Source organism: Syngnathus floridae, chromosome 17 (genome assembly GCF_059516105.1).
Source record: "Syngnathus floridae isolate MCC-2025c chromosome 17, RoL_Sflo_1.0, whole genome shotgun sequence".
NCBI lineage: Eukaryota > Metazoa > Chordata > Actinopteri > Syngnathiformes > Syngnathidae > Syngnathus > Syngnathus floridae.
The window spans coordinates 4,792,647-4,811,625 of NC_142429.1; the positions used below are offsets into that span (position 1 = coordinate 4,792,647).

At 46.1% G+C, this 18,979-nt stretch overlaps 3 protein-coding genes, 1 long non-coding RNA gene and 1 other non-coding gene across 6 annotated transcripts; 3 read left to right on the top strand and 2 right to left on the bottom strand.

Moving 5' to 3' along the window:
* Nucleotides 1-378: 378 nt before the first annotated feature.
* On the bottom strand, nt 379-3,312 carry LOC148383777 (mpv17-like protein). Its single transcript, XM_088358767.1, has 4 exons — nt 2,433-3,312; nt 1,865-1,935; nt 1,612-1,641; nt 379-1,348 (listed from the first exon to the last, which is right to left on the bottom strand). Exons 1-4 carry the CDS (start codon nt 2,737-2,739, stop codon nt 1,130-1,132), a joined length of 627 nt encoding a protein of 208 aa, XP_088214893.1. The 5' UTR covers nt 2,740-3,312; the 3' UTR covers nt 379-1,129.
* A 461-nt stretch (nt 3,313-3,773) lies between these two features.
* On the top strand, nt 3,774-9,417 carry crlf3 (cytokine receptor-like factor 3). Of its 2 annotated transcripts, none has more exons than XM_088358766.1 (9): nt 3,774-4,091; nt 5,895-6,035; nt 6,843-7,050; nt 7,123-7,210; nt 7,267-7,444; nt 7,573-7,801; nt 7,902-8,040; nt 8,127-8,239; nt 8,384-9,417. In XM_088358766.1, the coding sequence occupies exons 2-9, from the start codon at nt 5,919-5,921 to the stop codon at nt 8,653-8,655; spliced, it is 1,344 nt and encodes a 447-aa protein (XP_088214892.1). In that variant the 5' UTR covers nt 3,774-4,091; nt 5,895-5,918; the 3' UTR covers nt 8,656-9,417. The 2 variants fall into 2 exon arrangements, with proteins under 2 accessions (XP_088214892.1, XP_088214891.1); XM_088358765.1 differs by having other exon boundaries at nt 3,775-4,091; nt 5,891-6,035.
* A 315-nt stretch (nt 9,418-9,732) lies between these two features.
* Nucleotides 9,733-15,537, bottom strand: LOC148383779 (polycomb protein suz12-B-like). The gene is made up of 16 exons (XM_088358758.1): nt 14,717-15,537; nt 14,279-14,325; nt 14,123-14,187; nt 13,661-13,729; nt 13,500-13,549; nt 13,337-13,422; nt 12,943-13,195; nt 12,688-12,790; nt 12,499-12,607; nt 12,255-12,438; nt 12,087-12,181; nt 11,881-12,024; nt 11,646-11,803; nt 11,332-11,530; nt 11,122-11,201; nt 9,733-11,050 (listed from the first exon to the last, which is right to left on the bottom strand). The coding sequence occupies exons 1-16, from the start codon at nt 14,886-14,888 to the stop codon at nt 10,726-10,728; spliced, it is 2,139 nt and encodes a 712-aa protein (XP_088214884.1). The 5' UTR covers nt 14,889-15,537; the 3' UTR covers nt 9,733-10,725.
* On the top strand, nt 14,393-15,069 carry LOC148383780 (uncharacterized). Its single transcript, XR_015853547.1, has 2 exons — nt 14,393-14,598; nt 14,702-15,069. It is a non-coding gene; the product is annotated as an uncharacterized LOC148383780 (long non-coding RNA).
* A 1,995-nt stretch (nt 15,538-17,532) lies between the features above and the next one.
* Nucleotides 17,533-17,604, top strand: trnat-cgu (transfer RNA threonine (anticodon CGU)). The gene has a single exon. It is a non-coding gene; the product is annotated as a tRNA-Thr (tRNA).
* The last annotated feature ends 1,375 nt before the right edge of the window (nt 17,605-18,979 follow it).

The window sequence follows — 18,979 nt, forward strand, 5'->3', positions numbered from 1 at the left end:
TTTGGTGCATTAAAAGTGTGAAAGAAAACATTTAAAATTGCTGGTAAATCAGAATTGGTGAGTTAGAAGAGCCCGGTTGGTTCCTGGCCTCTGACTGAACGATTCTGCTTCCAGTTAACGCCAGTGTCAGAGGTCAACAAGGGTCAACAGTGTCCTTTTGAGAGGGATTAAGGCGACCGATCTGATCCTAGTTAATCCACACGCATGCACTATCGCTTTACAAAAAACTGGTTCACACTCTGACTCTGTCCTTCATGCATAGCTGACTCATTTTATTCAAACTCCTTTCAATGTTGATTTCAATTCCTGGGTGGCATCCTGCAACTGTTTCAATAATCAATTTATCTGTCAGTTTTGTTGATTGATGAATCGGACATGTTTCAAGTCCTATCCCTTTATTTAAAAAACAGACATGACTTCTAATCGAGAGTGCACAATTCAATTTTGATATAGTCGCTGGTTTGGTCTGTAACATGTCAGAAATTAGGCATAAATGTTCATCAGTTTTCCATGGTAAAATCAACATTTTGACTCACTTATTAAAAATACTGCAACAGACATATAGTATTAATTAATAGTCTTGCTTTTGTTACAGTACATAATGAGGTACCTCAGCTGATGGCAACAGTCCCAATTGCCTCCATTGAACCTTTGTGGATTTCAAGTGTAGTTTGTTGTCAAAACACATTCTGCATACCTGTCTTGTCTAGACGGCTAAATTTAGATGACTGGTCCGTTTGTCATCGAGGTAGGAAACACAAAGTCAAAACAAACGCTGTGCGTCGACACGATAAGGCACAAAATGGTGTCAAGTAGAATGACCAAGCCCTCGAGTTGAGTTTTAGGAGCTGCACTGTCCACTACACTCATGTGGGACCCCTGTGAAACCTGTTACTGTCCAATGAAACTAAACTCAAGTACATATTGATTAAAAATTGTCAGCCTCTGACAATTTACTGACTTGGTCATCTTTTGTTTCTGGGGCTATATCGCCACCTGCTGCCTTGGCATGTATTTAAAAAAAATACACGCATATATATATATGGCCCCAATGTGCAAGGTCATGGACCCGGCAGGTGCCCCGGGTTGATGACGTCTTAAGTTGTTGGTATTCAACAGCGGCACGTGACTAGTTGTCCGTTTTGGTCTGTCTGTCTCGCTTCCTGGCCAGGCGGGCCTGTCGCATCTCCTCCAGGGTCTTACGGGGGTCCATGACGAAGGCCAGCGCCACGCCGGCCGTGCCATCGCCGTCCTGGCGGGAGAAGCAGAGGAAGGTGGCCCATAGGAAGGCGCAGCAACCCATGAAGGCCGTGCGCATGTGCAGAGGCAGCAGCGCAAAGTTCAGCAACTGACGTCACACAAAAACACATACACCTTTCAATTAGTTTAGCATTTTGCGGCACACAATTATTATTAAATAGCACCGTTTGTCATTTAACAAGAAGTGCCTGCTTGACTTGAGTTGTGCTCACACGAGCAGCTGTCGGTCATGCACTGTACATGTGACCTTTACTAAGGCCATTTCGAAATGAACATTCCCATCAATAAAATTGAAAACAGGAAGTGAGTTGTTGAACACATGGAATATGAATAATCAGTCATAATGTTTACCTGCATGAAAGGCCAGTACATGAGTCCAGTCTGGAGGAGGAAACACAACAAGGCAAATATTTCTTCGTTATCAAGCACATTCATGGAGTCTCAACATATACGGTACGTAAATTGGGTTCTGAAATGATTTGCATCTGCAAGCAAATGTTGTCAAGCCACTACATTTCCGCAGATACCACACGGAAGCGTACTTAATCTGGGTTAATCCCACTGGCGACAAGTGAAGAAGGTGACTTCCCCCACCATCACCAACCTTCCACGTGTTGAAGAACTTCTCCCGCCAGTCTTCAAAGATGTCGTCCTTGCCCTCTAGGAGGCTCACCCCTCAAGGACATAAGAGCAACAAGACGTTTTTATGCGTCTACTCGTGTTGGACATTTCAACAAAATTTCATGTAGTGAGTCAAACAAGCTATTGGGGGAGTTGTTCAAATTTGGTGGGAATCGGATAAAATATCTTGGAGTGAGGTCGTCCAGTTTGAAAGAGCCCTGGAAATGCCCCCCCATTGAAACTATTTGGGTGGGTCAACCCATGATCGGCATGTCTACTAATTTTCATGATGCAAAATGTAAGTAGCTTCAGGAGGTGAATTTTCAGAAAGTTTCAGGGTGGCCCCAATTGGCCAACAGCTTTAAAGTAAAAATCACAACAACCAAAACTACAATCACGCCCCCCCCAAACACACACACACACACACACACACACACACACACACACACACACACACACACACACACACACACACACACACACACACACACACACACACACACACACACACACACACACACACACACACACACACACACACACACACACACCCGTGTAGAAGACGCTCGTGGCCAGCGGAGAGGCGAAGCTCTGGTCCAGGAGCAGTTTACGGAAGAGCATCCCGGCCGACTTTCCAGGGAAACGTCGCTCCAGCGCCCTCATCCAGAAATAATTGAAGTTGCCGTGGAAGGTGACCGCCACCACGGCTACGTTGCGCGTGTGCGTCCAGTCCAGGCGCTCCTTTTGCGCCAGCAGCTGGTGCACCAAGTCACCTCCAGCGAACAGGCCGCCGTACAGCGTCACGTTGGCCAGCCAGGGGAAGCGCTTGATGGCCTCGCGCAGCAGCAACCTCCGCATGCCCAGGCTGGAAGTTTCTTTCCTGGCTACAGCTCGCTGCGCTCAGGATGGTCGCATGGTCCGGCCCCAGTGGCGATTACGTCACAGGTAGAAGTTTCGTATACACTCTGGAAATCACGCTCATAAGGAGTGACGCCATCCGTCATCTGACAGTAGCAACTGCTATGAGGAGGCTTGTGGAAGATTGCCCCGGAGTCTGCGCACAACGAACCTCCTCCTCGGTCAGGTGGCCAATCCTGTGTTAATCTGATAGTGTGTGTTGTGTGCGTGCGTGTGTGTGTGTGTGTGTGCCCGTGTGTTATTTGAGTGGAGCAGCTGCGTCCTTTCTTCCGGACACGCTCACATACTTGGTACCAAAAGCAAGGTCGACGTCCTTGCATGACCACGATTAACGCAAAAGATGACAAACTGTTTGTGTTGCAGCTCCTACACACGTTTCCCATATACATCGGTCCATCTATTTTGAATGCATGTTTAGTTTTTTTTACTCTCCGACTACAGATCGCTCGTTGCCATCCTTGCTTTCGTGAAGCCTCCCTGGCCGTCTGCCTGAGGACCGCACCTGTGGACCGCTTGCTACCCCGCCTAGACTCGACTCCACTCCCCGTCGTATTGGGCATTCAAATAAACAATTCTGAACGGTAACCTTTTCCTCATTTCTGCACCATTTGGGTCCTCTTCTTACATTGCGCCTATCTAAAACTATTTGAACGTGTGCCCAGTGAAACATTAAAGTGTAATAGCCATTGACAACCTTTAGATGGCAATATACGGCCACACTGTTATTATTAAATTAGGATTATGATCCTTTTAAGAAAAATTCACATTCTGTCAGTGCTTGAGTAAAATACTTAATAGGTTTAAAGGAAATAATAGTAACGTCCCAAACACAGAGGAAGAAACAAACGATTTCTCAAAGACGCAAACGTGACGTTAATCGTGATGTTAGCTACCAAACTCGCATTAGAGGTTTACACTTAGATTTGCACATTCATCATCACTTTTTAATGTGTCCAAACAACAACTTTTTTTTTTTTAGTTCACTCAATGTAGGTCATATTGAAAGGCTGTGAAAATCTCAATCGCATTGGCTGACTCACACGCACGCAACCGATACACAGAGTCGGACGATCAGGAATCGCGCACACGCTAGGGTGGATCTGCCATTGGTTGGGTTGCCTGTCAATCAACATGAACCGGCGCGCGATTGGCCCACCGTGGTTAAAGGCCCGGACAAGTGTCGTTTCTGGATTTGAGCGTCCAAGTTGAAGTCGAAACTGAACCGAGCGAGCAGTCGGCGACGACATGGAGGCCAGAAAATATTAAAAGAGAAAAGAAAAGGGACGAAAACGGTAAAGGAGGAACGCGTTTGACGATATTTGTGCTCCTGTCGCTTCATTGTAAAGGCGAGCGAGGCTTGTCGCTGTCTGAGTAACATGTCATTGTTGTTTTGGCCACAAGCTAACTTAGCTGCAACTTTTCAGACGTCGAGTTGGCGTTTGTCAATGAAAAGCTCTTCAAAAATGTAATTCACGTGCCGCAGTCATTGACAGCTTCGTAACCGCAACCAGAGCTGAGCGTCTCACAAGTCTGCATTGTTCCTAGTTGGCGATACAGCTGCAACTTTTTGGCTAGCTTCCCTCTCACTTTTTGTTCGATTCTCTCTAAATATGCGACTTTCATTGTTAGCGACACTTCTTGTCGGCGTAGCACCGAAGCCGATTTCAGCAGAACCTCCGGTGGATTTGGAAAAGCATAATTACTTCATTCTATGACATCTTGTAGTGTTTTGACTTTAGGGTAAATATTTAAAAATACGGAATTGTGCAACAAGTGTTTGGCTTCTCGGCGTGAGAGAGCAGCTCTTATGTAAACTTTTAATCAATAGTACCGCTGTTAGCAGAACCTGTGATTATATTTAGAAAATCATTCTCACTTTTCTGAATTGTGTATGGGCAGTCGGGCAAATGTGAACTGTGCAACAAAGATTGGCTCGTTGACATCAAGATCTGCCAGCTATAAATAAGCTATTAAGTATGAGTGTATTACGAGAGGGTGGTGTAATTAGATGACAACAAGCACAAGAAATACGGAAGATGTTGCAACAAGTGGCAACATGTCTTTTGGGCGACGATCGTTATGTGGTTTTGCTGCTCGAGTGCTTTCCATAACTTTGCTCTTTGTCAGAGCGTGTGTGGCCTTCAACATTGAAAGATAAAAATACCCCATCACTAAGTATAATGTCTATTTCAATAGTACATTCTGTCTTGTGGGGTTTGCTGTCGCTGAATCTGTCTTGTTATCACTTGCACATTCACTGCAGTTGATTATTGAGGCCTGGACCAGTAAGACTTGTTTACATGCATACTGACCTAAATACTCCCTCCTCAAAAGAGAAGCATTTTATGCAAAAAAATTCAAGCCGAGATGCAGTACCACACCCGTGCAGCAAGATCAGACTTTTATTCATCCTGCAGCTGTGTGTTTTCCCCAAAACAAGAATTACACCCATGAGAATTAATGGCTTCAGGCTTTTGATTTGCTGGGTGAAAAAGAGAAAAAAAATGGCATAATAAGAGGCTGGACAGTTGGCGGAACATGAGAGGCGTGAGAGAGAGTACGGGGCTATTGTTCGGCCCGTGCATGCTTGCATAATTAAAATGGGCGACAGTGTGTAAACAACACACATGCACAATTGTTTGCTACCATTGTTGATTCATTTGCTTTTTGCATTTTTTTTTTTGTACTGCAAGTGAAGAGACGCTTGCAGTTCCGCGTAAAGCGCTCTGGGGCTTTTTGAGAGACTTCCTCTTTCGACGAGGCCGAGGAAACGCGCTTGACCGCAACCAGAAGACGCGAGAGTCGCAATCATACACCAGGAGATAAACGAGAATGACGGGCCAACAGGTTTTGAGTCCTGTTTGTACCTTCTGAACTCTTGAATTAGCTGGTGTCAATGGTAACATGTAAAAAAAAAAAAAAAAAGCACACAAATTGACGGCCATTGTCATCGTTTCTATCTGTCAACTGGAATCTGACAGACGAAAATTCTTCAAGTCGGTTTTTCAATGGTCTGGTGCGCGACTCGGCAAAGCTTTTTTGAGACACAGTCGTACAATGCTAAGTTCCTGCCTGTGCGCATGTTTGTCAGCAAGGGTGCGATTGAGCGGGCGGCGAGGATGTCGGCGGAGGTAGACGTTCTGCTGCAGGAGGCCAAAGAGAGCATCGAGGCGGCGCAGAATTTTCGCGCCGAGTTGCAGCTGAGACTCGGTGGACTCAACCAAGCGCGGAAACAGGTCAGCAGCAGCACTGTGACATCATCGGAATCATCATCACCTAGCATACAAGGCAAGAGACACAATTCTCGGAAGACCCTTCGAGAAATTTGGAAGACGATCCTATTTAGAACTACCCCCGCTCCCCCTTGGAAGCATTAACTTGAGCTCAAAACCTTACTTTACAACTCTGACTGATTCGAAACCTTACTTTAGAACCCAACAGTTCTTGAAATGGAACTAAAGCTGCGATCCAAACCCAAACTTGAAACCATAACCTTGACTTCACACCTTACTTTTTGAAGCTTGTTTTGAAATCTTTTGAGGTTCCCAGGGGAATGTCCCGTCCTCCCCTCTCCTAGTCAGTGCTATCTCTTCCTTTCAAGCAGCGACAGCGCTCGGTAAACAATGCATCCACTTCCTGTTAGCGTGCACGTCTCTTGGGCCCACAAACATTCTCGCTGTCGACAAATATTTTTTAACTCAGTGGAATTTTAAAGGTTATACAGTTATTTAAAAGAAAAATCCATTAGACAAGCAAAACGTCAATAGATAAATCTATTAAATGAACAAATGAAAATGCAGTCAAATAAATAGTACAGCAATATTAAGATAATTAAATAAATAAAACGGCAAATTTGTTCCTGTGTAGAGAAAGAAGCAGGATCTCTGCCAGAACATAATGCTCATTGCGGGTGGAAATTTTGTTGCTTCTGTCCTAAAAAAAAAATTGGCATCAGAAGTGGTCGGAGAACAGAACCCTGTGGGACTCCCAGAATGAAAACTCAAGCTGATTCTTCCATCCTGGTCCTTGTCTTCCTCTGCCAGGTGCGGGGCAGCTCGAGCCAGGCCCGCGAGGCCCTCCGCAGGCACTTTGCTGAATTGCAGACGGCGGCAACACGGCTGCTGTCGGAGCGACTGAGCACACTCCTCGCCGAGGTGGACGCCATCGAGGCGGACAGCGTCAAGCCTCTGGACGACTGCCAGAGCCTGGTAGAGTATGGCGTGGGCCAGGCCGATGAGCTCCTCAGAGAGGGTAATTTAAAAACAAAAAAAAGGGTGTCTGATGCTCATTTTGCCACGTTAAATGACGGTGTTGTCTCTGCAGGTGAAGCGGCTCTGCGCTGCGGGCTCGGCGAGAAAGAAGACAAACTGGGAAGCTTCACCAAGAAGGCCATGCACATCCAGTTGGACAGGTACGCTGTCCCTAACTTGTTGTTGAAGGGCACTTAAGTGAGGATTTTTCCAACAGCCTTCCGGAGGTTCCAGCTCTGGTGGATGTCCCGTGCGTGTCGGCCCAGTTTGATGACTCACTGCTAGGTCTGCTGCGGGAGCGCGTCTGCTGTCACGGCTCAGTGGCCTCGCACCCGCCCGTCCTCCTCGAGGAGCTGCAGGAGAGACCCGGGAGCATCCTGGTGCGCTGGTGTAAGGTGAGCCTCCTGCGCTCTTCCAGGAGTTTGAATCATTCTAATGTCATTATGGTGAGCTCATCTTTGGTAACAGCTGGGTGGTCTTCACGCATTCTAATTGAAAAGTATTGGTCACGTGGCGGTTTCAGGTGGACGAGGACTTTGCCGCCGCTGACTACCGACTGCAGTACCGGCGCTCGGGCAACGGGGGGAGCCAGTATGAGGACGCCTACGTGGGGCGTGAGACTGACTTCCTGGCGCTGGGCCTGGACCCCAACACCCACTATACGTTCAGGGTGTGCGCTCGTGGCGAGGGCCGCACCGAGTGGAGCCCCTGGAGTGTCGCCCAGACCGGATACACCACCATGGAGCCGCACGGTACGCCGACTGGACCGTCTCTTGGTGGAGCGCGTTGTTGCTGTGCGTTCTTTGTTCCTGCTTTTTGATGTGTGTGTTGTTGTGTGCATCATGCATGCAGAGTGGCGTCCAGGTACGGAGGGTTACATCGTGAGCAGCAGACGTAACATCGCCTTGAGGAACGACGCTGTTCCGTCCAGCTGCCCTGTGCTCTACTCCAACGCACCCACTTACTTCTGTGGCCTCACCCTCACATTCAAGTAAAGCATGCGCGCGCACACACACGCACGCATACACATTTCTAAGAGATCGCATACACATTTCTAAGAGATTTTGTCACCTGAAGGATTTCGGCAATGGGTCAGCCAGACCGCCGGGACAGTTTGGGCGTGTGCGTGGACGGAGAAAGGGTCCACCGCTCGCTTCAGAGAGATCAGGCCGTCTGCATCTCCACCAATGGTAATAAATTCAACGCTTTGAATTCGTTACCATTGCTATCATAGCATCGTCTAAAAGTAGCTTGAATGACACATAGCTATTCTCATAGCGTTCAGATGATTGGAAAGACATTTTGAATGATACCTCTTTGTTTTCACTTGTCAGGAGCTGTGTTCGTAAATGGTAAGGAGATGACCAATCAACTCCCGACGATCACTCTTGGCTCAGCGGTGACGTTCGACATGGAGGTGGTGGCCGTGGTCCCGCTCAACAACAACAACCTCGTTAGCGACGACATTGGCGGCCTGAAGCTGCGCGTCACCATCGGCTCGGGCAGCCGTGAAGTGGTTTTCGATTGGCTGCTGGACACGGCTGTGGATGGGCTCTTCTTCGGGTGCGCCTTTGCGCATGCCGGCTGGAAGGTGCTCGTCTTTTAAAGGACAATACTGGACTCGCGCGTCAAAGTTCCAGGAACCTATAGTCCGTGTGACTTCCTGGAATGGAGAGTTTCCAATCAGGTAAGGTTCTTGGACATCTCAGAAGTACTGCCGCCCCTAGCAGGGTCTTCTTTTGGACCCCAAACTTTCCTCAGAACTTAATAGCTCCTGCAGTCCAAACACACTTCTTTTTTTTTTTTGTTTGTTCACCTGAAGTTCTTGGAGCTTTGGTGCTTGGTATAAATTAGTCCCAATGTTCCTGGATGTCTCAAAAGTGCTAACTCAAAGGGCAGGGTCCAATAAATTGTCCTGGAACTCAATTCAGACTGGTTCCAGGGTAGTAGAAATGAATGACCTCATCAACCTCCAGAAGCCATTTTGTAGGACTAGCGTGCATTAATTTTGTTTACAATCACTCAAAACGGTGTCTTCTTCGTGACTTTTTTTTTTTTTATGAATGACAATCCTCCTTTTGCGGTTCCAGGATTTGAGTGAATCATGAAAGAATGAGAACATGACAGAAGTTTGTTTTATGTTTTCAAGATCTGTGACACTGAACCTTTCTAGTTTTGTTTTAGTGGCAAGCATGTAGTCATCTAGTATGACATCACAGTGTGTAAGGTGCCAATCAATGGAGGAGAAACTTTGTGTCGGTACTTAAACTTTAGGGTGGCAAAAAAAAGTGATTGCAAATTCTGTAGAAATGTCACGTAACCAGGGAGGCCGTCCTTCTGCCATCTTTAAAAAAAAAAAAAAAAACAACCATTCCTGCATTTCACTTTCAGTGGCGGGCTGGTGAATAAAAGAGGAGGCCTGCTTCAGGTACAAAGTTCTCAAAGAAGCTTGCCTTGTGTGATCGGAACTGTTTCAAAAATAGATTATTAATATTCAAGTTGGAGATGATGTTACCATAAGGAGCGTTTAATATTTGCTGTTTTACACAAGCTGATAATCACACATTTTTGTTTTGCTTTGTGTCCATCATGGTGTCAATCCCTGAGGAGCCACAATGTTTTTTTGTTTTTTTATGCTAAAGATTTGAGTCTTTAAATAAACCCTTCACAAAGACAAGACAAATGTAAAAATGTGCTCTTTTTTAATAGAAAACCAAAAGTTGATTGCAGGCCACTGCCACATTTTGTTTTGTTGCCGCTTGGTTGCTTCCCATGCTAAGCTAACACATGCCTGGTGTCAAAGGAGTCCGGTTTTGGTTGTTTAATCGGAACGTGGACAACCACGTTTTTTTTTTTTTTTTTTTTTTGCTCCGTGGGGAAAAAAAAAAGAAGCAAATTGTAACCCGTGTTCTATTTAATAGTACGTATGGGGTATTTCCCCCCTGCTGGGTTCTGGAAGAATGCAACGTTAAGGCACGTCTGCTCTGTGCTGGCTTCACTTTTGATTTTGGACTTTCATTTTTCTGCTGATCATTCAAACCAACCAAAGATTGTTAATGTTTGGCAAAAGGCAACATCGGCTCAGAGGTAACAAAGCAAATTCTTGATCGTTACTTGTCAATCAAACATGAAATAGTGATGGTCTGATCTCTTCTAGATTCAGACTCGATCTTTGAGTGCTAAAAGTTGATTAACCCCTTGAATAAAAAAAAATCTAGTTTGAGGTTTCTGGTCACCCCACACTTGTTGGTCCGTTTACATTTACACCCAACATCAGGAACACGGAAAGGTTCCATGTTTCGGGGTAGCAAAAAGGGAAAAACATGATATTCTGTGGTCTCTGTAATACCCAATTTTTTAGTCACCAACTGAAAGTTCCCAAAAATTGATTAAAGATTTAAAACCTGAACCTTCATTTTGGGGTTTCTGCTAACATGGACAAAGTCCTCAATATTTCAGATAAACTGGAAAACAAGGCTGTTTTGGTGTCTCTGTGATCCATAATTAAAAAATTCTGCTTCGGATTTCTACTAAGTCGAGACAGTCCTCAAATCCAAGGATCCGAGACATGCTGTTCCGGTGTATCTGTCATCCAGAATTCCAAAGTCTTGATCGCCAAACTCACCAAGCCGGCTCCAAACACAAAGTTCTATTGGGGTTCCGTCATTAGTCAGTTTCAAACTGCGGTCTGACTATCCTGCCACCTGTTCGCGTCTTCAGACTCTGATGGCTCCTGGTCTGTCTCCATCTGAGACTCCAGGGCCGTCTCCCATTCATCTTCCTCCTCTGCCTCGTCTTGCTCCTTATGTTTGTCCCCACGGGCAGTGGTCTGGAGTCGGCCCATGGCCTGGTCGATGGTTCTGGTGGTGACCAGGTTGAAGTCGTGCATGCTGACCAGGTGCAGCAGGAAGTTGCGACGCAGGTTTTGCTGGACGAGGTGAGCGCAGTGCAGTTCGGTGAAGAGGAGGCACGCCTCGTTCATCTGGTGGTCGGCGATGAAGCTGCGGACAAAATAAAAGACGTGAAAAGACTGCGGCTGCCATAGCTGCTTGGTGACAAATTGGTGACCAACCCGTGTTTCATGACGTGGAGGTTCCACAGCTTCATGATCTCCTTCTCGCCCTCGTTCACGTCCGTGAAGTCTTCGATTTGCTGTGGCACAATTAATTTGGTTGGCACAATTGACCGAAAGCAATTCATACATGCCCAAATTGATGTCAATGTGAAAGTAAAAAAACAAAATATAATTAATCATTCATTTTCCAGTTGCTTGTGTAGTGACCTTGACCGTCTTCTCCTTGAGCCAGTCGGGGTCCCGCTCATCCTCGCTGTCTACGTCCATCTCCTGCGGCGCTCTGGGCACGCAGCTGTCGCTCCTGAAGTAGAGTCTGTTGTGGCCGCTCACGTGGGAGCCCAGACGCCGGCGCTCGCCATCCTCGCACTCCAAGAACTCTGACAGACTCGGCTTGCTGCGCTTGGGCCTGAACGTGAACGAACGCATTCACAAGTTGCAAGATGGCGTCAAAACGCTACTTTAGTCTAAATGAAGCTCCAGACTGACTTCAAGGGTTTTGTCAGATCATTCAAGTGGAGTACCTGCAGACCAGGACGTGGGTGACGGCCGCCCTTTTGACGGGTCCGTTGCGGCTGAAGGCGAAACCCGGCTGGCCGTGGACGTCCTGCGGGTTCCCCGCGTAGGAACCGTCGTAGCTCTCGTTGATGGACACCTCGATCTTGGCTCCCTTGGGGTGAGGCTGCGCGACAACAACATTGACGGGCGGTTAGCCCTGTGACCTTTATTCATTGCCGGCGCTGCGCGGCGTCCACCTACCACGTAGTTGAAGACAAAGCGCGAGTGGGACAGTTTGAGGTGTTTGAGCAAACTGTAGAGCTTCCTGCAGTTGAGGGTGCACCAGGGACAGTGGAGGTCATCTCTGGCCTCTGTCTGCTGCCGACTGTTGTTGTTGTACTGGAACTACGCACAAATGGTTGACGGCGATTTGCTTTACCAGGCAGGATGTTTTCTCCCTCGCTTACCTGGTAGAAGATGCGTAGTTTGGGGCGAGCTTCTGCTGGGACATGTTCTCTGGTCCTGGTGTGGACTTTGTCTGAGTTGACCGTTTCTTTCATGGCTGCATGCAAACGCGTGCGCTCCGTCAGCAGTCCAGAACCTTCCGCAATTTGCTCATCTTGTTAGCGTCTCACCGTGTGTGGCGTGCGGCGCGTTCCTCAGCGCGTGTGCCGCTTTGCTCTCCTGGTTGGCATCTGAGTTGCGCGTGGCCAGAGGTTTGGCCACGGGAGCCGTGGAACCGTCGCGGATGTCGTTAGTCCAACGCAGAGTGAAGTGAAGAGTCGGGCCGTCACAGAACGCTTCCAGTGGAGGCATGTGCTACACACCCGCAGATTTTACTGACAATCACACACAACACACACACACGCGGCTCCTCACCTTTGTGTCTAGTATGGTCTCCCATGTTGCTGTCATGTTGTTTAGCGGACACTGCTGGGTGAATTCTTGCATTGAAACTTCGTAGTCGCCGTCCAGCAGCTGCAGGCGTCTGACACACACAGACACACACACAAATGATATTTCCATTTTTATCCACAATATACAGAAATGTGCTCAATGTTACTTCACCTGTTTTTATCAAAGACCATCATCTGCGCCACCAGCATGCTCTCGCCGTCATTTCTGAGGGGGGAGCTCCGCCTCGTCTTGTCCATTGCTTCCTCTGATAACTCTGCGTGACGACAATAATTGGTAAAATCTTCCTATCTCTGACTTGAATATTATACTTGTGAAAAAAAAAGTTTCAAATGGTGATTGAGATTTTTGTGATATTATTTTATTTGGAGGCGCAGCCCTACTTGGAGCAGATATTTTGACGCTGACCTGAGTGGCGCCGCGCCTCCCCTTTTGCGAGTCCATTGAGGGGCGGCCCGTGATCATATCCGGGCTGTGACACTCTGAAAAGCAGCGAGTAGGACTTGATCATGTGCGAGTTGCTGGCTTCAAACTCGCCGCTCGGGACCAGCAGGGACGGAAAGTTTCCGGAATGTCCCGGCGCGCTGGCAGAACTCAAGTCCGGGTTGAGAGGAACCTGCTTCTTCCCAGCCGGGACCTGCTTGACTGGACAGCTCACATCCTGGGCGGGAAGGACCATGCTCTTGTCAATCAAACTCGACCCATTTAAGGTTTGTGAAACGCCATTTGTTTTAGTGTCTCACAAAATTGATCAATCGGTAAAACACAATCACAAATTTTGGTCGGCATCATCCCGTCTCACCTTCCTCTTCTTGTGACAGACTTTGACCAGAAGGACTTCCAGAGACACTGAGGTCTGCTCGTTCTCGCAATCCTGAGACTGTTGCCCTGACGACAACGAAAAGGGAGAAGTCAACCGACGAGCTGGCGGGAATGAGAAAAAAACGAGACACGGGCAAACTTACCTGATTTATGGAAGAAGCCAGTGAAGGTGAGCTGCAGGTTGGACGCTAAGCTGGTGAGAAAAGTGCATTGAGTTGAGTTTATTTGTACTAAAAAAAAACTAATTATACAACATTGCAACCACAAAAAGTCCCGTTGTGCCTTGGCGGAGGTCTCGGCTTACCCGCGTGTCTCCTGGTCTCCTTGCATCTTTTCCACTCGGAAGAGCAGGTTGTCCACCTTGGAGCTTTTCCTGGCCAAACAAACGACACGCATTAGCAACCACACTTGGCCAAAAGGCCGTCAGTGTGTCTTATAATGTGTCGCTGCTTCCCAAGGCTCACATAGTTGAAGTATTAGATTCAAACACCTTGAACTGGTTGATTTGTGCGCAAGGCAAAAGCGGCCTGTGGAGTTAAGTGAAAACATCTGTGAAGTCCCAATGCGGTTTTAGGACATGAGAATTTGAACCACTTGTACAGCAGAAAGCATAAAAAAAACCTTGTCGCCGTTTGCATCGATATGCGTACGACAGGAAATGAGACTGGACCGCTGCCGTCTGATCAACATGATACGATTAACAAAATGATCAACTGGGCTCACTAAATCTGTGAGGTGGAATAATCAGCCAAGGTGAACATGTTACCTCTTGGCATTCTTTCTGGAGTTTCTGTGTGACATGTAAGTGAGAGTCCTGTGCAGGAAGTTGGGCTAAATTTAGGAAAGCAAAAGGGAGATTGTTACAGTCACGTCAACAAGCTTGGAAATGAAGGTGAGAAAAAAATGTGTCAAGAAAACTCACAGCGATCAAGTTCCTGGTGCGGAGGAACCTGTAGATTTGGGTTGGTTCTGCAACCCCCAAAATAAAAAATATTAGAAAAAAAAAAACATTCGTCCATAATCATCAACAGTTTCTTGTAGTTTAGTACTTCTGAAGGAATAAAACTGTTCATCCATGTCAACTATGCAGAAATACGATGCAGCACTTCACACTTCTTTTGGACTTAGGGTGCATGTTTCTAACCATGAAACAGATCAATTACATTGTAATATCAATACGAACAACCCAGCTTGATGGAATGTCCCCAAAAGAAAGAGCGATCTAGTTCAAAGCAGAGCTTAGTGAGTGAACATTGTATCAATAACTCCTCCGTTTATGTAATTAGCACTTCAACAATAGCAAAACAAACGGTTTGAACAAATGCAAATATGTTGTTGCATTTAGGCGGCGGAAACTCACTCTCGAAGGCCTGCAGGAACAACTCGTGGTCGGCTTGGACGAGCTGCATGTTGGGCTTCTTGGCGTCGGAGGACGAAGACGAGCACGGCGGGTAGAGCCCGTTCGCCCTCGCCCCACCGCCAGAAGTCATCGGGTGGCCTCCAGCCGAGGGGCCGTGCCTGTGTGGAGCCATCCGCCGGAACCAGGGAAGCTTTTTCGGCTTTTGCGTGCCAGGGGAGAGCAAAACTTGCCTGGGGTTTCTTTGTCAAAAAAGAAAGAGCGGCGTCTCATAAAAAAAAAAAAAAAAGCGGCAGAGGAGACGCGGGCAATTCAGCGAAGATGGGAAGGGGGCTTTTGATTTATTTGATTATTATTCACATATCCAAGCGAGGCTCCGGTAGGGCCCTTCGGCGTGGTGGAGTTAGAAAAGCCGGCCGAGAGGCTCCAAATGAGGGTGACGACAGCAACCAGACGCCGCCACCGCTCGGCAGCTAATTTCCTTAGCCGGGCTAGCCGACTAGCACGAAGCGGCTCTCCGCCCTCGTCATAGCAAAATACGAAAACGACCATTAAATAAAACAACACAAACAAGCGTGTTTAATGCATTTTAAATTAGATATAATCCCACAATTTCCAACAAATTCCTTTAAATCGCGATTGAGTGCTTTTTGCCAACTTAATGCATCGCGAGTATAGAACAAAACACGTTATGCTGTTTGTATTTTCAAAACGGTTATGATTGCTATCAGCACGCTATCTTGTGTGTTTATTTACTTCCAAAAATCTCACGAAAACGACTAAAATTTGCAGCTATGTAGCCAACTCTTTTTGGTTTTATTTTGACAGCCGGTAAATTCCTGGCCCTTATCCGGGTGAAATAACACAACCTTTATCAAAGTTGGCAAGGACGCGCTCACTTTTTATACGCATTGAAAGATCCCGCCTTCCGAGTGCTCAGGCCAATCACCGCGCTTGTGTGTGTAACGCTGTCGCTTGATTGGTGGAGGCGTTCGCCTTTTGAATGTCATTTAAACGAATTAAATCAGTGATTGCTGGTTACATACAAGTTAATCAGTTGGTTTAAATATTACAAAAAGAAAACAACCTAATTCATAATTAATTCGTTTTTATTTTTCAAACGTATTCCCTTTCAAAGTGTCCATCCATATTAGTGGTTTGTCAGAACATAACTTTTGCGCTCTACACACAGACAAAAAAAAAAGAAAACACTAGACAAAAATTTGCATCTTCACTCACTTGTTATGTGTGTCAAATGTGTGTCAACCTGCATTTCTAAACCATGACAAACTTTTCAAAATAACCGGACATTACTTTTCTATCTTGCCTGGAATGTGGCCATATAGACGATTAGCGGTTAAAGCAGCCAGAAAAACAATCAGTGCACTTTCTGTCTCAGTATTAGTTTGTACGGCTTCAGAATAGCTCATCGGAGCCTCGGACGGCAAGTAGTTAGTTACACAAGTGAAAATTAGCAAAACTCAACACACAAAATAACTTTGGTCCGTTCCACTGCCTTTTGGTGGCGGCGAGCGTGGGCACACCATCTTCTACAATCTCGTCAGTGCTTCCTCCACAGAATGTACGTCATGAGCAGGATGAGACTCGCTGACAGGGCCACGATGACAAACTGGTGTATGGAGAGCACGTTTTCCAGTGTGTGGATCCTCTCCTCCATGGCGCTGGTGTGGAAATAGTCATAGATCCCTGCTGTGATGCTCCACAGCGCCCACACCGCGTCCAACACCAGCGGCATTGTGGAAAGGCACGGCGGTTACACGGGTCGTCTGCAGGAGACATGTTGTCAAATAGAGTTGAATAAGAAAACAAAAAAAATGCTAAATATTGTAAATTACTGAAAAAAAATACAGGAATAAGACAAATAATGTACTATGTCAAGAATTAAAACTTTCTGCCACGTTTTACTTCAATGAATATTGAACCGCTCTTTCTGGTATGTGCACCTTACAGACATACACAAATATGAAGCCACGCAGTCCTCAGGAAGTGCAAGTTATATTAGTCTTTCTTTGCTGAGGATAAAGAATATGCCTGAGTACAGTTATCTGTCTGTTTTGCTTTGTGTTTAACCATGCGTTGCTTGGACCTCTGTTAAAGATCAAGTGCAGCAATATAAAAGAGGAAGGCCCTGCTAGATTGCATTATTTGCATGCCAAGGCTTGTTATAATCAATCATCGCCTCGCCTTCCAACATGTCAAAAAGCTAACTCGTTAGCTTATTAGAAGCTACCACGGCTCAAAAGGAACAACAACAAATATTACTCACCGCATCCGCCGACCTGATTTTCCCGAGAGTGTAACGCAGCCTGCCCACCATCGACGGGATGAGCAATGAGCGTTCAAGACATCACAACTCGTCCAGGGAAGAGAACACTTGTCGTGTTGGACATCGGCTCACTTCCCGGTCCCGAGCCGCTACCTTTGCGTCACGCTACTTCCGGTATGTCATATGACCTCATTCCTTCCCTCCAATGGCGACAAGCTAGCGAGGGATCAAGTTGACGTGGTTGCTACGATCGAAGCTTTTAGGGCCTTTTACTCAAAGGCAACTAAAAAGCTTCAATTATCATCCGGTGAGACTTTACGGAGGCCATCTTTCCCGATTTATAGTCTTTCATGTCTCTTGTTTGAGTCCTACTTTGAATCGTTGATGGCGTAATATTCGGGGAAGATGAATCCAATACCAGAAATGTTCGCCACGTGTTCGCACTTAATTACAAAGTGTCATTTCATAGTCGACCTGAAATCAGGAAATATTATATATAAAACATGATCTTCACGCCCAATTCACACTACCAGGCGCGGTGGCCAAGTGGTAAGGCGTCGGTCTCGTAAACCGAAGATCGCGGGTTCGAACCCCGTCCGTGCCTAGGTGTGTGTGGGACATTCTATGCTTTTTGACGAGAAAATGTGTCAGCTCTGGCTTGAATGAATTCATGGCTAAAATATATATATTGCTAGCAAAATTTAGACTTACATATATGGGGATATTGCTAGTAAATTTTACCATTCATCTCTTTAAAATATCTGAACCGTTTTTACTCGTCTCATTTGAAAAACAGGTATTGATCCACAGGTTGTGCCGCCAATACTGAATAAAATATGAGGTGTTGACAGTCATCATGGCCCTACGAAGGAAACTATGGCTAAGATGCGGCCCGCGACAAATACGAGTTTAACACCTAAACTAGCTTGCATTCAAGGTTCTTACGTTTTTCCAATAAAGTTATTAAAGCGGAATGTTTTATTTAATTGATAAGGAATGGAAAAGCAACAACTCATACTGTTGCAGCGGCTTTGATACAAGCACAACTAAACGTTAGGTTACATACAAAGTCCGGCCCGCGGGCCAAATCCGCCCCCCGGTCAAATTTCACACGGCCCGCATCTTCGGTCTTATAATGTATTTTTTATGGCCCGCCTGCACTGTTAAACTGAATAAAAACATTATGAAACTTGAAACTATAATTCCTCATTTTACCAAAAGGTGGCAGCACCACTTTAATAATGTCAGTCTGCATCCGTGCCGCGCAGCCCGCTCCGCTCATTTCTGCCATGCCGACTGCGAAGAAAACGAGGAAAGTTGACATTGAGGGCCGTCGCTTTCAAGAGAGATGGGAATTACAATACTTCTTCACTGAAAATCAAGGCAATTGTGTTTGTTTAATTTGTAAAGAGACGGTTGCCTTGTTTAAGGATTTCAACCTAAAGAGACACTACCAGACTAAACATGCTAACACATACGACAAGCTAACAGGGAGTGACCGCGCTGATAAAGTGAAGCAGCTCCAAAAGTAAATTTACTAAAGCAAGCTAACGAAGTGGCCATGTTAATACTGTTGATGTTATGAACCTGTAGACGTGACACAAACAATTACTTTCTGAAAGATATTGTAAAATTCACTTGTTTTAAGTTTTAACCTGGTGATCCTGAAAGGGGGATCCTTCCATCTGTGGTCCCTTCTCAAGGTTTCTCATTTTCCCCTGGCAGGGTTTATTTGAGTTTTTCCTTGCCCTTTTGGGAGCTTAAGATCTGGGGATGCTTTGAGAATAATTGTCAATTTTTGGCTATGTGAAGCCCTTTGAGACTGTTTTTGATTTAGGGCTATACAAATAAACTTGACTTGACTTGACTTGACTTGACTTGACTTGACTTGACTTGACTTGACTAATAACAGACAACTTTGCATTACTTATAACTCCCGTTTAAAATGTTCACGAGGCAAAAATCATTTTAAACTCATG

Excerpts from the sequence above, each read along its gene's own strand:
- crlf3 (XM_088358766.1), top strand. The coding sequence starts at position 5,919 with ATGTCGGCGGAGGTAGACGTTCTGCTGCAGGAGGCCAAAGAGAGCATC. Across the intron at positions 8,041-8,126 it reads GGCCTCACCCTCACATTCAA|GATTTCGGCAATGGGTCAGC; the intron begins GTAAAGCATGCG and ends TGTCACCTGAAG. Across the intron at positions 8,240-8,383 it reads CGTCTGCATCTCCACCAATG|GAGCTGTGTTCGTAAATGGT; the intron begins GTAATAAATTCA and ends TTCACTTGTCAG.
- LOC148383779 (XM_088358758.1), bottom strand. The coding sequence starts at position 14,888 with ATGGCTCCACACAGGCACGGCCCCTCGGCTGGAGGCCACCCGATGACT. Across the intron at positions 12,439-12,498 it reads AGACCATACTAGACACAAAG|CACATGCCTCCACTGGAAGC; the intron begins GTGAGGAGCCGC and ends GCGGGTGTGTAG. Across the intron at positions 11,804-11,880 it reads GCTTTGTCTTCAACTACGTG|CCTCACCCCAAGGGAGCCAA; the intron begins GTAGGTGGACGC and ends GTTGTCGCGCAG.
- LOC148383777 (XM_088358767.1), bottom strand. The coding sequence starts at position 2,739 with ATGCGGAGGTTGCTGCTGCGCGAGGCCATCAAGCGCTTCCCCTGGCTG. Across the intron at positions 1,936-2,432 it reads CACGAGCGTCTTCTACACGG|GGGTGAGCCTCCTAGAGGGC; the intron begins GTGTGTGTGTGT and ends TATGTCCTTGAG. Across the intron at positions 1,642-1,864 it reads AGTTCTTCAACACGTGGAAG|ACTGGACTCATGTACTGGCC; the intron begins GTTGGTGATGGT and ends TTCCTCCTCCAG.